At 42.9% G+C, this 18,415-nt stretch overlaps 1 protein-coding gene across 1 annotated transcript in view; it reads right to left on the reverse strand.

The window, feature by feature from the left end:
• The window catches only part of LOC126416663 (ATP-binding cassette subfamily G member 4-like), a 340,566-nt gene that overhangs the window by 50,925 nt on the left and 271,226 nt on the right, over nt 1-18,415 (reverse strand). Inside the window, exon 4 of the mRNA XM_050084463.1 lies at nt 735-880. Coding sequence (XP_049940420.1) covers nt 735-880 — 146 coding nt within the window. The remainder of the gene's footprint in view (nt 1-734; nt 881-18,415) is intronic.

Genomic DNA, 18,415 nt, shown 5'->3' on the forward strand with positions numbered 1-18,415 from the left:
CATTCTTTTTAAGCCCCTTTGCACAGCCATTGCGCTAGCTGGACTGCTGGGAGCACTTTGTAACTAACGAGTGATTTCTCCCGCTGATTTCATGGGAGTTTTTACAACCACACTCCGCAATGCTCGACTATCCCTACCCGTCAGTTCATGATATCTGCCTGGTCTTGATTCAGCTGTAGTCGTTCCTTCGCGTTTCCATTGTACAATATCACCGACAGTCAACTTGGGCAGCGTTAGGCTTGAAATGCCCCTGATTGATTTGTTACTCAGTTTTCATCCAATGACTAGTCCACGTTCCAACTCACTGACGGTCGCAGGTTCGAATCCTGCCTCGGGCATGGATGTTTGTGATGTCCTTAGGTTAGTTAGGTTTAACTAGTTCTAAGTTCTAGGGGACTAATGACCACAGCAGTTGAGTCCCATAGTGCTCAGAGCCATTTGAACCATTTTTGAACTCACTGAGCTCTCGTGACTGACCCATTCTACTGTTACTACTCCTTGACCTACAACTCAATACTTCCTGCCTCCTGATATACTGATGGGCCCACCTGTCATGACATATAGTGGTCAATACCGCATTACGTAGGGGTTTCCAGATACTTTTGATCACATAGTATACAACAGATATACAGGTGTAGCCCTGCCTCTGAAATACTTGAGTCTTGACTTCTCTGGTAGACCGATCTCAGTGCAGCGCAAATAGTGCCGCGAGATGAAGCGGTGCCAGTACTCACGTGGTGGGTTCGTCGAGGAAGATGACGGGCGGGTTGTTGACGAGCTCCAGAGCCACGGAGAGCCGCTTGCGCTGCCCTCCAGACAAGCTGTCCGTCAGCGTGGTCCGGCACTCCAACAGGCCCAGCGTCTCCAGGATCTCCTCCACCTGCGCCAGAACATGTACCGGGCGGTGTGGTCACCCCACTCTAAACGAGGGTCAAGAAAACGCGACTCCTAGCCTTAAGCCTAGTCTACACGACGACATTGGGTTGCGCCACTCGTTGTGTGGAATGAGTTGCACGCAAGTGGTTTCATATATGACTGTAGACACGGCACACCAGTATACTCTTCAGTTTCGTCATTTTGTGGCTCCCTGAGTCGCGTCTGAAATGAAACTTTTGGCAGCTGCACGTCGCACGAGTTGTGATGGAGTTACAGCTTGTTGCGTGGAATCGCTGCGTAAGAAAAAATAAGAAAAGTGTTTTGATTCGTGGCTGGATGAAGAAAAGACGTCAGCCCGGCTGCTCAGCATCCTTGATGAAATAATTTTGAGTCCCACCAATATGAAAACAATATAGTTTTAAATTTTTTCAAAAAAGTAAGCTTTATTATCAGCAACAAATATAAGAAAACATATCAAAAAGAAACCACTGGTCTGTTAAGACAGCGTAACCTATGGCTCGCAAATTATCAAGACTACATTCAGTATTTGACAAAGAGAGCACTTACCGGCTCTCCAAGAACTTTACACACAATTTCAAACCTTTTCAGAATTTTGTATCTCTAACACCCCTCACAAAATAATGAAAGGAAAAGTTTTTATCGTTTACTACGCTTACGCTGTTCATGCAAAAATAATTTCAGCGTCAGACATGACGCTTCACTTGATTACTTATGTACTGGTAAATCTATTCGCAATACAATGTACCCACACATACAACCTCACAGACAGCTAAATGTACCTGCGAAAATTTTTCATTGTGCAACACATAGTTCGGGAAATATAAAGTCTTACACATGTGAGGTCGATTCTGTAAAGAATCGAGGGTAGGGTTTACAAGTCTAACTTCTCTTTTGCCACTGCGAGTATATACAGCAGATTAGGTTTCAGACGCCACAGTACATTATGTGGCCAACGTTTCCGGTGCTCGCATGGAAGTTCTGTGTTTTTCATTCTGCTTGATGGGGTTACAAAAGAAAAGAAATACCAAATTTCAATTCTGTTTTGAATCTAAATCTCCGTCCTCGTTTTCGGTACGGAATGTTATTGTCTACAGACCATTGCCCCACACATGGTGCTTTATGACAGAGTGCGTTGTCATTCTGATTCAAACAATTATCGTATTCGAAGTGTTCCTCTTCTACACGCAGTCCACAATGTTGCAAAATGAGTTCATTTGCTTCCGCATGTAGAGTTTTCTTAAGCGCAATAACACGACCGCGCAGTAACCAGGAAAAACATTCTCGTCTTATAACATCACCTCGTCCGTACTTCGCTGTTGGCGCTATACGAGGGCTGTTCGGAAAGTAAGGTCCGATTGGTCGCGATATGGAAACCTCAGTGAAAATCAAAATTTTTTTTATCCGCAACAGTTAGCCACACCTTCCAGTTTCCTCTCTAAATAGTCGCCGCTCCGACTTCGACATCTGTCGTGGTGTTTTACAAACTTTCCAGTACCCTCGTCACAGAAAGCAACCGCCTGTGCTTTCCGCCAGTTCTCTATGCTGGTCTGCCTTTCATTGTTTATGACGAAATGTCTTCGTAGGCAGTGGTTCATGTGAGCAGAGATGAGCATCGGAGGGAGCCGATTAAGGGCTATATTGTGGGTGATCAAACACTTCCCATCGAAAACGCTGCAGGAGCGTCTTCATTGCCCCTGCAGAATGCGGTTGAGAATTGTCTTGAAGAAAGAAACGCATGACATTTATGGTTTGCAGGCTTCATGGCTTCAGGCGAAATCTCTCACCAGATCCACATACTTGGATTAGATTAGATTACATTAATTATTCATTCCATAGACCCGCAAAAGAGGGAATCCTCCTGGGTGCGGAAAGTGTCAGATAAACACATTACAAAAATGTAATTAGAAAAACTTGAGTTTCATTAATTTTAATGATCCTCAGACAATAAACAGTAAAATTATGTACAAGAATTAAAATTAAAGTTCTAATATTTACAAATTTAATACGTTCATCTGCTTTCATTAAATGCATCATTCACACAGTAGCTAGTTACTGGGCTACTACAACCAATTATTGTCAAAAATTAAGTAAATTATTAATTTCAATGATCCTCAGTTAAGAACAGTCAAATTATGTACAAGATTTAAAATTAAACTTCCACTATTTACAAACTTAAGACTTACATCTGCTTTCCATACTTCCATCATTCACACAGTAGGTGGTTACTTGGCTGTTACAACCAAGTATTGTCAAAAATTAAAGTATAATAAATTTTCATCAAAGTGGTCTACTGCACTTGTTGAGAAATTCGTGGATGGAATAGAAGGAGTCGGCCACCAAAAATTCTTTTAAATTACGTTTAAATAGTGCCTTCTCTGAAATTAAACTCTTAATGGTTGCTGGTAACTTATTGAAAATATGCTTTGCTGAATACTGGAATCCTTTCTGGGCAAGAGTAAGTGATTTTAAATCTTTATGTATATTGATCTTATTTCTAGTATTGATACTGTGTACTAAGCAGTTAGCTGGAAAAAGAGATATATTATTTACAACACACTTCATTAAGGAATAAATATACTGAGAAGTTGTGGTTAGTATGCCCAATTCTTTGAATAGGTTTCGACATGATGTTCTTGGATTTACACTACACATCACTCTTATTATACGCTTCTGTACTCTAAAAATTTTTTCTCGGTTTGTGGAGTTACCCCAAAATATGATACGATACGACATAATGTAATGAAAATAAAGAAAATATGCCAGTTTTTTTATATTTATATCTCCTATGTCTGACATCATTCGCGTTGCAAACACAGACTTGTTTAGGCGCTTTAGAAGTTCGTTAGTATGTCGTTCCCAACTGAATTTATTATCAAGTCGTAATCCCAAGAGTATTACACTCTCAACTTCTTCTATTTCCATGTCATCATATTTCATACACACACTAGAAGAAAATCTCTCGGAAGTTCTGAACTGCATATAGTGGGTCTTTTCAAAGTTCAATGACAGTGAATTGGCTATGAACCACTTATTAATGTCAGTAAAATTTTGATTAGCTGCCCTTTTTCCAAATTTATATTTGATTTACTATTTATTGCAATGTTTGTATCATCTGCAAATAAGACAAACTTAGCATCTGGTAATGTAACACATGTCAAGTCATTAATATACACAAGAAAAAGTAGCGGACCTAGTATGGAATCTTGGGAAACACCACATGTAATTTCTTCCCAGTCAGATGATGTCTGATTGCTTACTGCTGAAGTGTTACGTAATGACACCCTTTGTTTTCTATTAGTTGGAGACACTGTTGTTTTAGGAATTTCTACGTGATCATCTCGCGCTCTGAGCTGAAAAGAGCGACGTGAAGCGATCGACAGGCACAACTAAAGACACTGCTCGACACATCTGTGCCAACTTCCATCCGATTTACACAGTGGTTTCCATTTCGCGCCAAATCGGACCTTACTTTCCGAATATGCCTAGTGCGTGACGGAAGGTAACGTTCCGCAGGCAGTATTCAAACCCAATCTCTCCCATCGCATTGCCACAAGTAAAGCGCAAATAATCACCCTAAATCACACGTTTCCAGTGATACACTCTCCAGTAGCGTCGCTCTTAACAACAGCTCAAGTGCCACTTCGTACTGACAACAGAAGTGTGTCGTTTATGAGGAGCTGCTCGACAATTGTATCTCGTTCTTTGCAACTACACAGTCATTGTGCCAGCTAAGCTGCTGCTATGACTGTGGAAGTCAGGAGTGATTCCTTACGCTGATTTCGTGCGATTTTTTACAACTACCCCTACAATACTCGACGTCCCTGTCCGTTACGGTTCCTGTGCCTCAGCGGATGAGGTTGCCCGGTCTTGACTCAGCTGTGGTAGTTTCCTCGCGTTTCCACTTCACAATCAGACTGCCAACAATCGACCTACAAAGCTTCAGAAGGTTTGAAAAGTCCGTGATATATCTGTTACACAGGTGACGTCCAATGGCTAATCCACTTTCGTAGTCACTGAGCTCGACTCACCGACCCGTTCAGCTGTTAGTGACAACACAGTAGTCTCCGTCTCCACCTTTCGTCACATGTAGTGATCAACTTCCTATTTTATAGCGGTGTCCGGATTCTTTTGACCAGATAATTTAGTAGTCGCTGAGCACGTTGCTTTCCAAGGGAAATGCTGAGTATTATCCTCGGGATGGGCAACTGAATATACACATTGCACCAGTGGTGCGTTTAGCATGAGCAAATTCGTCAGCACTAATCCTTGACCAGATATCACACTTTTTTTCCCACTTTTCTCGCGATAGCATCGATAATAGAACTTGAGCTGCAATTTCACTCTTCACGATCCATTTCTGTATGGGTGCTTCCAAGGTCTCGACCCTTGCCAACCTTTTCGTCGCTCATTACTGTATGTCCCTAAGCTGGGCATAGCTCCTGATAAATTTGAACAGCTGCAGATTCTTTTGTAGAAAAAAATCCAATTACAGCACCCACTTCGCAACGGGGGGGGGGGGGGGGGGGAGGGAAGCAACGCTTTTCGAAGTCTTTGGTATTTGATTTCACCAACATTCAAACGACTATTTGAATCAAAACAATGACTTTTGTTCCGGTCGTATATTTTTGCACTGTACCGCCAACATTTAAATATAAGCACTTTCCGAATCCTGTCGCACAAGTACGGCTATATGTCTATGGAAACGGCGAAGACAGTGGGAAAACTGCACCCAGAACTCGTTAATCCTTTCTCTACCACTGGGACATGCACTGAAGCGCCAAAGAAACTGGTATAGGTATGCTGTCCAAATACAGACATATGCAAACAGGCAGAATACGGCGCTGGGGTCAGAAACGCATATATAAGACAACAAGCGTCTGGCGCAGTTGTTATTTCGGTTACAGTTGTTACAATGGCACCTTACCAAGATTTAAGTGAGTTTGACGTGGTGTTATAGTCGGAGCTCTAGCGATGGGACACAGCATCTCCGAGATAGCGGTGAACTAGGGATTTTCCCGTACGACAATTTCACGAGTGTACCGTGAATATCAGGAATCCGATAAAACATCAAATGTCCGACATCGCTGCGGCCGGAAAAAGATCCTGTAAGAACGGGACCATCGATGATTGCAGAGAATCGTTCAACGTGACAGAAGTGTAACCCTTCCGCAAACTGCTACACAACAAGTGACAGCGTGCGAACCATTCAATGAAACATCATCGATATGGGCTTTCGTAGGCGAAGGCCCACTCGTGTACCCGTGATAACTGCACGACACAAAGCTTTACGCCTCGTCTGGGCCCGTCAACACCGATACTGGACTGCTGATGACTAGAGACATGTTGCCTGGTTGGACGAGTCTCATTTCAAGTTGTATCGAGCGGATGGACGTGTACAAGTATGTAGACAACCACATGAATCCATGGAGCTGTTCAAGCTGGTGGGGGCTCTGTAATGGTGTGGGGCGTGTGCAGTTGGAGTGATATGGGTACCCTGATACGTCTAGATACGACTCTGACAAATGACGCGTACGTATGGTGTGGCGTGGGGCGTATGGTGTGGGGCATGTGCAGTTGGAGTGATATGGGATACATGATACGTCTAGATACGACTCTGACAAGTGATGCGTACGTAAGCATCCTGTCTGATCAGCTGCATCCGTTCATGTCCAATGTGCATTCCGACGGATTTGGGCAATTCCAGCAGGACAATGCGACACCCCACATGTCCATAATTGCTACAGAGTGGCTCCTCTTCTGAGTTTACTTCCGCTGGCTACCAAACGCCCCAGACATGAACATTATTGAGCATATCTGGGATGCCTTGGAACGTGCTGTTCAGAAAAGTTCTCCACCGCCTCCTACTCTTACGGATTTATGGACAGCACTGTAGGATTCATGGTGTCAATTCCCTCCAGTACTACTTCAGACATTGGTCGAGTTCCTACCACGTCGTGTTGCGGCACTTCTTCGTGCTCGCGGGCGCCCTATAAGATATTAGTCAAGTGTACCAGTTTCTTCGGCTCTTTAGTGTATAATGGCAGATCCATCTTTCGTCACATCTAGTGGTCAGTTTCGTATTATATAGCGGTGTCTGGCTGCTTTTGATCAAATAGTGCAGTAGTCGCTGAGCAGATTGCGTTCCTGTGAAAATTCTGTGTCTTATCGTCGGCATGGGCAACTGTGTGCAGACGCACCTTGTCATATCCACCTTGCACACAATTAAGAAATGTGAGATTCTCCGTGACAACAGGCAAATAGTGGTACATTCAGAACGAGGAAATTCGTCAGAGCCAATCCTTGACTAGATTGCACGGTTTTTGTTCCACTTTTCGCACGATAGCATCGTTCATAGAACTGGACCTCCAATTCCAGTCTTCTCGATACATATCTGAACGGATGCTTCTAAGGTCTCGACACCATTGTGAACCTTTTTGTGACTCTTTAAGGTACGCCCTTAAGCTGGGCACAATTCCTGATGAATTTGAACAGCTGCAGATCCTTTTGTAGAAAAAAAAGATCACTTACAGCACGCACTTCACAACCGCCGAGAACAACGCTTTACGAAGGCTTTGTTATTTGATTTAACCAACACCTAAACGACTATTTGAATCAAAACAACGTCTTTCGCTCCTTTCGTATATTTTTGCACTGTAGCGCCAGCATTTAAATGTAAGCACGTGAGCCGTACTTTCCGGATACGTGTCACACAAGTACGACTATCTGTCTACAAAAACAACGAAGACAGTGGGGAAACTGCACTCAGAAATGGTTAATCTTTTCACTATCATCCGGACGTATGTGTCCCACGATAGATTATTAGAGAACAAGTGGGAATTTGCCGCATGTTATTGCCGTATGTACCAGTGCCCCACTGGTAAAGGGAAGCGTGCTACTGGTTTTCAGATTTTATTTTTATTTTTATTATAGCTGTAAGTTGTGCGGTCTTCATGTTCTGTTGATACCCCTTTCGTCGTCTCCGTTCCGTACTGTATCATTGAACTAATTGGCACCTTTAAGTAGGCAACCGGATGAACAGATGTGCAGAGTGGGCTGTTCGTGTCAGTGAACACCCACGCACCTGCCGACGTTTGCCGAATCACAAACGGCGCCCATACTGAGCACCTGTAATGTGGTTTAAGGACTTAACAGAGATGCTCTGTCCACAGACATGCGTCTGATTTCCGTACGTCTTGTAGTTTTTGCACAGTCCTCTTGGAAACTGTGGGGTTTCCTACGAATAAAGCTGTACGCTTCACTCCTCCCCACTTTGCAAAACGAAACGTCGGGAATCTCTTTTTTTCGTATTTTACTACCGACTATGACACTGTCATGGAAAAGGTTAAGGAAGACGTAAGTTTAATTAGCCACTGTTTCAATAATATTATCCTCTACTTGTAAGACGTGTATATTTATATTGTCTATTGTCAAACCAAAATTTATGAAAGATGTTAATATTTTATTAATAGGATTAAGTAGGAATAATTAATATTTGTCATGTTGGAAATAATTGTGGTAGCAGCGAATGTCTACACCAAAGTATTGTTGGCAGGAGAGACTGCACATTGATATAATTTTAGAAAGGGCGGGAGAGACAGCGTATGGATACATTTTAAGAAAAGAGCGGGAAAGACCGCGCATTGATACATTTTGTAATGCTAGCAGGGATTGTCTGCATCAGAAAGCATTGTTGGCTGGAGAGACCGCACTTTAGCGTAAATAGGAAGTCAGTTGTAAGCGAGAAGTGAAGCGAGTCGGTAGCAGGTCTGAAGCAAGAGGTTGAGAGGAGCGGTGTGCCTGCCAGCCACTAGCTATGATTTGCAAGAGATTATAAACGGATGTACAGAGACATCAGCTAACTATTATCATAAGAGGAACTGATATTACTGAATTAATGTTTTGAGAAACTCAAGACTACTGAAGGTATGTTTGCGCATTGCTAGTTGTAAGATTATTGTAAAAAGTAAGTCCCATTTGAACGTTTGTAAAATCATTTCATTCAGAATATAATTAATTTTTGCCAGCAATATTGCATTACTGATTATAATCCATCTCAGAAACCATCAACGTAAAACTTTGCAAAATTTTATTGTTGCCAAGAAAAAGTTTAACTATGAATTACGTAACTTCAGTCAAATTAATTAAAGAATAACGTCAGCTTTGCTATTAAAGAATAACGTCAGCTTTGGTAATGAATACACCCAATTATTATGACAGCCCACCAGCAGCTAATAGAGTATAGTAAAACAGAGTAAGTATATTCATGTGACAGTTCGATGTAGCAGTCAGATGGCGATCCAGTAACAGTAAAAAAGGTAAGGAACAGTTTTGGGTTATTGCAGGTAACGACTGAGGGTCACGACGTCGACATTCTATGTTTCGTCGAAGTAATCAGAAAATAGAATTAATTTCAAAGGGAAGGTTTCATAAGTTATTGTAAAAGGGAAGGTTGCGAACAAAAGAGATATAGACGAGACGGGAAGGTTTCACACGTTAGATAGTAGAGCATACAAGAATGATAGAAAGCGAATAGATGAATGCCTGGGACAAAGGCAGCCCACATTACTTTCATACGTGTGTTACCTGATATCCTGTTATTTGCTCCATTCGCAAGAGAAGTACCTCAGCTCGAACGGCTAAAAACGAATAAATTTTTTTAAGGTATGGAGAGATACCTATTTTAACACCCATCAAGCTCATTTATCTTTGAAAATCAACATTTGTGTACAGCCCATGTTCGAAAGTTAACGAATCTAAAGACAACGGAAGTTCCGAAGAAACAATAACGTGTAACAGACAATTAAGATCTTCAGGATCACAAGAGGCATATTAGTTCTCAAAAAAATAAATGTTTGCTTGAAACAATATCTGTTGACACATGCACCAGTCACGTTGTCGTGGCCTTTAGTCCGAAGACTGCTTCAATGCATCTCTCCAAACTGGTCTCTCCTGTGCAGACATCTTCATTTCGAATAAATGCAACAAGCTACATCCAACTGAAGCTGGTTACCGTATTCACCTCTTGGTCTGTATCATTTTTTACCACACATACTTCGATACTAAATTGATGGTCCCTTGATGTCTCAGAATGTGTCCTATGAATCAATTCCTTCCTTTAGACAAGTTGTGCAAATGATTCCTTTTCTCCCCAGTTCTATTCAGTACCTCCCCGTCAGTTACGAGATATGCTTATCCAATATTCGTCATTTTTCTGTAGCTTCACATTTCAAAAACTTCTGTTTTCTTCTTGTCTGAACTGTTTATCGCCCACATTAAATTTCCATACGAGGTGCATTCAAGTTCTAAGGCCTCCGATTTTTTTTTCTCCAGACTGGAAAGAGATAGAAACATGCGCATTGTTTTAAAATGAGGCCGCGTTCATTGTCAATACGTCCCAGAGATGGCAGCACCGTAAGGCAGATGGAATTTTACCACCAGCAGCGAGAATGAGAACTGTTTTAAATACTTAAAATGGCGACGTTTTCCTTACTTGAACAGAGTGCAATCATTCGTTTTCTGAATTTGCGTGGTGTGAAACCAATTGAAATTCATCGACAGTTGAAGGAGACATGTGGTGATGGAGTTATGGATGTGTCGAAAGTGCATTCGTGGGTGCGACAGTTTAATGAAGGCAGAACATCGTGTGACAACAAACCGAAACAACCTTGGGCTCGCACAAGCCGGTCTGACGACATGATCGAGAAAGTGGAGAGAATTGTTTTGGGGGATGGCCGAATGACTGTTGAACAGATCGCCTCCAGAGTTGGCATTTCTGTGGGTTCTGTGCACATAATCCTGCATGACGACCTGAAAATGCGAAAAGTGTCATCCAGGTGGGTGCCACGAATACTGACGGACGACCACATGGCTGCCCATGTGGCATGTTGCCAAGCAATGTTGACGCACAACGACAGCATGAATGGAACTTTCTTTTCGTCGGTTGTGACAATGGATGAGACGTGGATGCCATTTGTCAATCCAGAAACAAAGCACCAGTCAGCTCAATGGAAGCACACAGATTCACCGCCACCAAAAAAATTTGGGGTAAAGGCCAGTGCTGAAAAAATGATGGTGTCCATGTTCCGGGACAGCGAGGGTGTAATCTTTACCCATTGCGTTCCAAAGGGCACTACGGTAACAGGTGCATCCTACGAAAATGTTTTGAAGAACAAATTCCTTCCTGCACTGCAACAAAAACGTCCGGGAAGGGCTGCGCGTGTGCTGTTTCACCAAGACAACGCACCCGCACATTGAGCTAATGTTACGCAACAGTTTCTTCGTGATAACAACTTTGAAATGATTCCTCATGCTCCCTACTCACCTGACCTGGCTCCTAGTGACTTTTGGCTTTTTCCAACAATGAAAGACACTCTCCGTGGCCGCACATTCACCAGCCGTGCTGCTATTGCCTCAGAGATTTTCCAGTGGTCAAAACAGACTCCTAAAGAAGCCTTCGCCGCTGCCATGGAATCATGGCGTCAGCGTTGTGAAAAATGTGTACGTCTGCAGGGCGATTACGTCGAGAAGTAACGCCAGTTTCATCGATTTCGGGTGAGTAGTTAATTAGAAAAAAAATCGGAGGCCTTAGAACTTGAATGCACCTCGTATAAGCCTACACTCCACACAAATACCCTCATAAAATACTTCCCAAAATTTAAATTTATTTTAGGCGCTAACGAATTACTCTTTTTCAGAAATGGTTTCCTTGCTATAGACATGTGTTTCATAACGTATCAGTTTCGACCATCATCAGTTATTTTGCTGCCCAAATAGCAAAACACATCTACTACTTTTAGTGTCTCATTTTCCAATCTAATTCCCTCTGCATCGCCTGATTTATTGAATGAACTTTCACTTTGCAGCAGGGTGTGCGCTGATATGAAACTTCCTCGTACATTAGAACTATGTGTCGGACTGGGACTCGAAACTGGGACCTTGTCATCTGGCGAGCAATTGTTCTGCCGACTAAACTATCCTAAGGTTACTTACGATCCACCATCACAGCTTTACTTCCATCAGTACGTCATCTTCTATCTTCCAGACTACACAGAAGTTTGCCTGCATACCTTGCGGAGCTAGCACCCTGAATATTGCGGACTAAAACTTAGCCGCAGCCTGGGGGACTGTTTCCAGCGGTTGAATTTTCACTCTGCAGCGGAATATGCGCTGATTTGAAATTATCTCGCAGATTAAAACTGCGTGCCGGACCGGGGCTCGAACGCGGCACATTTGCACTTTTCATCGTCTGATTTAATTCGGCTACATTCCATTACCCTTGTTTTCTTCTTGTTGATATTCGCCTTATATCCTCTTTTGAAGACACTGTCCATTTTGTTCAACTGTTCTTCCAAGTGCTTGGCAGTCTGTACCAGAATTACAATTTCATCTGAAAATCTCAAAATTTGTATTCCTCCTCCCTGAACTTTGAATTTTTCTCCAAATTTTCTTCTTGCTCAGTGTACAGATTGAATTACATAGGGGATAAGCTACTGCCCTGTCTTACCCTCTTCCCAACCACTGCTTCTCTTCCACGCACATCGACTCTTGTAGCTGCCGCCTAATTTCTATACAGTTTGCAAATAACGTTTCGCTCAATAAATTTTCTCCCTGCTACCTCCAGAATTTTAAAGAATGTATTCAAAAAGCTTTCTCTAAGTCTATAAACGCTACAGACGTACGTTTGCCTTCTTGTAAGATAAGTTGTGGGGTTAGTATAGCCTCGCGTGATCCTGTATTTCGGTGAAACCAAACTAATCTTCTCCGAAGTCGACTTGTGCCATTTCTCTATTTTTCTGTAAATAATTTGTGCCAGTATTTCGTTGCCATGACTCATTAAACTGATAGTTTGGTAATATCCACACCCGTCAGCACCTGATTTCTTCGGAATTGGAATTATTACTTTTCTCTTGTAGTCTCAGGGTATTTCGTCTGCCTCATACATCTTGCACACGAGGCACAATAGTTTTCACACAAATGGCTCACCCAAAGATATCAATATTTCTGACGGAATGCCGTCTATTCCAAGGGTCAAATTTTTCGAAACAGTAGTTTCTGCATTGTTGTATCATCAGTTTCAATGAGGTGGTTTGAAGAAAGCGGAACGGAAAAGTATGTACGCCTGACAAGGACAGTCTTTGGACATGCTACTCTATTTTCTGTGTATCAACGCTGCAGGAGTCAAATACAAAAAGGCACAGTGATCTCTGTCATGAAGTGTTCCATTCCGCTGTGTTTTAATCACTTTATTGAAACTCCTCCACATTTACACTCCGATGCGAATGAGAGTACAGATATGACAACATAGCAACTTCGGTTTCGGGAATTAAGACTCTATAAGTACTACGTGCATGTGTAGCGAACGTATAGCTTTTCGCAAAACAATACCTCAGTTTGGTGGTCTTAATTGTCTGTTACACACTACTGTTTCTTCAGTGCCACCTGCTCTGGTAGTTAACCTTCAAACTTCGATTGTTCACAAAGTCGAAGTTTTACAGATAAATAACTTTGGTGGGTAGAACGTCAGCCACATTTCCGTACTTTTAAAGTCATTATTATTCTGTTTCAGGCGTCTGGGCTCGTGTACTTCCTTAGTGAGTGTGCTGAAGACGAAATTTCCGCGCAACGACTTATTCGCTGTCTATCTAACTAAATATGACTACTGTGCTCACTGGGAGGGTTATTACTTACTACAAAGGAGGCTTCTTCAATTGATTTTTGCACGCTGCTTCCAACCACACAGTGAAAATTTGATTAAACTCCAAGGTGCAAACGCCTGTTTAATACATGAATATCTCTGTAATTATCTGTAGCGCTGCATTGTGTGGTACCGTGATGTGCGGCGGTCTGCCTGTGCACGAATTTAGTTGTTTTATCGCAAGCTGTTTCCAATTTACCGTTGAATAATATACACTGAAGAGCTAAAGAAACTGGTATAGGTATGCGCATTCAAAAACAGAGATATGTAAACAAGCAGAATAAGGCGCCGCAGTCGGCAAAGCCTATATAAGAAAAGTGTCTGACGCAGTTGTTAGACAGGTTACTGCTGCTACGATGGCAGGTTATCAATATTTTAAGTGAGTTTGAAAGTGGTGTTATAGTTGGCGTTCGTGCGGGGGGTACAGCATCTCCGAGGTAGCAATGAAGTGCGGATTTTCACGTACGACCATTTCACGAGTGTATCGTGAATATCAGGAATCCGGTAAAACATCAAATCTCCGACATCGCTGCTGCCAGAAAATGAGCCAGCAAAAACGGGACCAACGATGACTAAAGAGAATCGTTAAACGCGACAGAAGTGCAACACTTCCGCAAACTGCTACAGATTTTACTGCTGGGCCATCAAAAAGTGTCAGGGTGCGAACTATTCAACGAAATATCTTCGATATGGGCTTTCAGAACCGATGATGACCCTTGATGACGGCATGACACGAAGCTTTACGTCTCGGCTGGGTTCGTCGACACCGATATTGGATTGTCGATGACTGGAAACGTGTTGCCTCGTCGGACGAGTCTCGTTTCAGATTGTACCGAGTGGATGGACGTGTACGGGTATGGAGACAACCACATGAATCCATGGACCCTGCGTATCAGAACGGGATTGTTCGAGCTGGTGGAGCCCCTGTATGGGTGTGGGGCGTGCGCAGTTGGAGTGAAATGGGATCCCTGGTACGTCTAGATACGACTTTGACAAGTGACACGTACGTAAGCATCCTGTCTGATCAGCTGCATCCGTTCATGTCCATTGTGCCTTTCGACGGACGACAGGACAATGCGACAACCCACACGTCCATAATTGCTACAGAGTGCCTCCAGAAACACTCTTCTGAGTTTAAACACTTCCGCTGGCCACCAAACTCCCCAGACATGAAAATTATTGAGCATGTCTGGGATGCCTTACAATGTGCTGTTCAGAAGAGATCTCCACCTCCTCGTACTTTAATGGATTTATGGGCAGCACTGCAGGATTCACGGTGCCAGTTCCCACCAGCACTGCTTCAGACATTAGTGGAATCCATATCAGGTCGTGTTGCGGCACTTGTGCCTGCTCGCGGATGCCCTACACGATATTAGACAGCAGTACCAGTTTCTGTGACACTTCAGTGTATAATGTAAGCACATTTCTGAGCGCTTAATTCCGCCAAAAATGACTTTGTACTGTATATTATATTAATGTTTCCCGTCTTTATTGGTACCAATGAATCTCCCCGCGGCGGGTTTGTTAGGCCACCATCTTTGCATCTACTCGTGTATCGATACGAGAACAAACACAACATTTGGGAGGTGCAACAACACGCGTTTAACTATCTCTGCTCTCACTATTGAGCTTTACGGTCTTAGTTTTTAGCGCGCGTCAGCGCTGCAATTGTTAATGTGGAATCTTCAGATGTTGTCGGTCGCGAACTACCGGTTGGAGAAAGCCATGCAGTGTACTGAAGTTTACGGTCGCACGCCAGAAGAATATTGTACACCAAGTCACACGTAGGAAATGTCGTCCATGACTGAAGTTTTATTTGGACGTCATGGTATGAGTTTATTACTATGATGCCGGCCGCGGTGGTCTCGCGGTTCTAGGCGCTCAGTCCGGAGCCGCGCGACTGCTACAGTCGCAGGTTCGAATCCTGCCTCGGGCATGGATGTGTGTGTTGTCCTTAGGTTAGTTAGGTTTAAGTAGTTCTAAGTTCTAGGGGACTGATGACCACAGATGTTAAGTCCCATAGTGATCAGAGCCATTTGACCCACTTCAATAATAAATTTCGGCAAAAGGATATAACAAACCGATAGAAGGATAATCCATTGTGCTTAATGATATTCATCGAGCCGGTCATTAAATAATACTAGAGATGAAACAAAACAGCATCGACAAACGGATGGGTAATTATCTACGAAGTGAGGCAACTCAGCAGGAGTTCTATAGGTTTTAAAAATGTAATGAAACTCCCTGTATAAAGATTACCATTCCAAACTACTTCCTTTACGTCAACAGCAGTCAAAAGTTGCTCAGAGCAGTAGACTTCCGTTTTTCTGTCGCATAAACAGAGACATTTTCATTCTTGACAACAGTGGAGACATGTAGTTACTAGACATGGACAAATTTGTTCATCCTTGGCATCTAGTTCACTTGTGACCGGTCCTTTTAAGGACTCGTAATACTTCGTCGTTCATCTTTTTTAATCTTGACCATGTAAACCAGTATGAAATTAAAAAAAAGTGTCAACCGAGAAGTATTGTATTCAATAAGAAGAGCGTACCATTGAGCTGGACTAGGGGGGCAGGTCATATTATTTTCGCAGTGATTAGTGAAACTGCGTGCCTACGGAATATCGCCTCAGTTGTGCGACTGGATTCGTGATTTCCTGTCAGAAAAGTCACAGTTCGTAGTAATAGACGGAAAGTCATCAAGTAAAACAGAAGTGATATCCGGCGTTCCCCAAGGAAGTGTTATAGGCCCTCTATTGTTCCTGATCTATATTAACGACATAGGAGACAATCTGAGTGGCCGTCTTAGATTGTTTGCGGATGATGCTGTCATTTACCGTCTTGTAAAGTCATCACATGATCAAAACGACTTGCAAAATGATTTAGATAAGATATCTGTATGGTGCGAAAAGTGGAAGTTGACCCTGAATAAGGAAAAGTGTGAAGTTATTCACATGGGTACTAAAAGAAATTAGCTAAATTTTGATTACGCGATAAGTCACACAAATCTGAAAGCTTTAAATTCAACCAAATACTTATGGATTACAATTACAAATAACCTAAATTGGAACGATCACATAGATAATATTGTGGGTAGAGCAAATCAAAGACTGCGATTCATTGGCAGAACACTTAGAAGGTGCAACAGGTCTACCAGAGAAACTGCTTACACCACGCTTGTCCGCCCTGTTCTGGAGTACTGCTGTGCGGTTTGGGATCCGCATCAGGTGGGACTGACGGATGACATCGAAAAAGTGCAAAGAAGGGCAGTTCGTTTTGTATTATCGCGAAATAAGGGAGATAGTGTCACAGACCCGATACGTGAATTGGAGTGGTAATCATTAAAACAAAGGCGTTTTTCGTTGCGACGGGACCTTCTAATGAAATTTCAATCACCAGTTTCGTCCTCCGATTGCGAAAACATTCTGTTGGCACCGACCTACATAGGGAGAAATGATCATCACGATAAAATAAGAGAAATCAGGGCTCGCTCAGAAAAATTTAAGTGCTCGTTTTTCCCGCGCGCCGTTCGAGAGCGGAACGATAGAGAGACAGCTTGAAGGTGGTTCATTGAACCCTCTGCCAGGCACTTTATTGTGAATAGCAGAGTAATCACGTAGATGTAGATGTAGATGTAGAAACCGTTTTGAGACTTCACGACAATTGCTGTGAGTATCCTTTACATGTTGTGTCTTACTACAAATTAATTCATGCACCGGTATGCCTGTCCTTATACACCATTCCAATTACGGCTGCGCGCACACACACACACACACACACACACACACACACACACACATACAGACACACACAAACACACACACACACACACACACGCGCGCGCACACACACACGAACACACAAACACACACAGACACATATACAGACAGAGACACACTAGTTACACAAGGACACGGCATTAGCGTGTTAATCCAAGTCTCAGTGGGACAAACAAGTCGGCGACGCCTGCTCTTCTTAGAGAAGACCTAGTTCGCTCGCGGCGTTCTGCAAACTGTAGGCTCTTAAGCGGTTTACTGTCACGCTAGCCCTCGATCAGGGTCTTGTACCCCCAGCTATGGGACGAGACTAGAGAAAGCAGGGCACACTCCAATCTCCGGTCAAGTCGCTAGGAAGTAGGAAGCTAACTGCTTCGGGAGACAACGCGGCTGTTCTAAACCTAGATTACACCAGGAATATAGTCGACGTAGTTTCACATCGTGCAGTCAGGAAGGAGAGTTATAGTTTCGGGGCTCCACCGTCACCGTGAGATGCAGGACTTTTCGTTCTGACTACGAGCCTGAGACGCTACATATTGATATTTTCATTCATTCGCCCACCAACGGGCTGTTAGCAATATAAATTCCCGCTCGTGGAAGAAAGTATACGGCACACCCGTTTGCAGAAAGGGTAGCAGGAGTGGTCGAAAAAACTACCACCCAGTATCCTTGACATCCATTTGTTGTAGAATCTTAGAACATATTCTGAGCTCAAACATAAGGAAGTATCTGGAACATACTGACCACATCTACGCCAACCATCATGTATTCGGAAAACATCGATCACGTGAAACCCAACTTGCACTTTCTCACTTGACATCTTGAAAGCCATGGTTCAAGGCAGTATCTCTCTATTTTCTAAAAGCATTTCTCTTAGTACAACATGTATGTTTATTGTCAATAGTACGGTCTTATATGATATCAAGCGAAATTTGTAGTTAGGTTGAGAATTCTTTAGTAGGGAGGACACTAGCTTGTTATCTTGGATGTTTAGTCATCGACAGATGTAGTAGTAAATTCAGGAGTGCTCCAGGGAAGTGTGTTGG

This window comes from Schistocerca serialis, chromosome 8 (assembly GCF_023864345.2).
Source record: "Schistocerca serialis cubense isolate TAMUIC-IGC-003099 chromosome 8, iqSchSeri2.2, whole genome shotgun sequence".
In the NCBI taxonomy this organism is placed as follows: Eukaryota; Metazoa; Arthropoda; class Insecta; order Orthoptera; family Acrididae; genus Schistocerca; species Schistocerca serialis.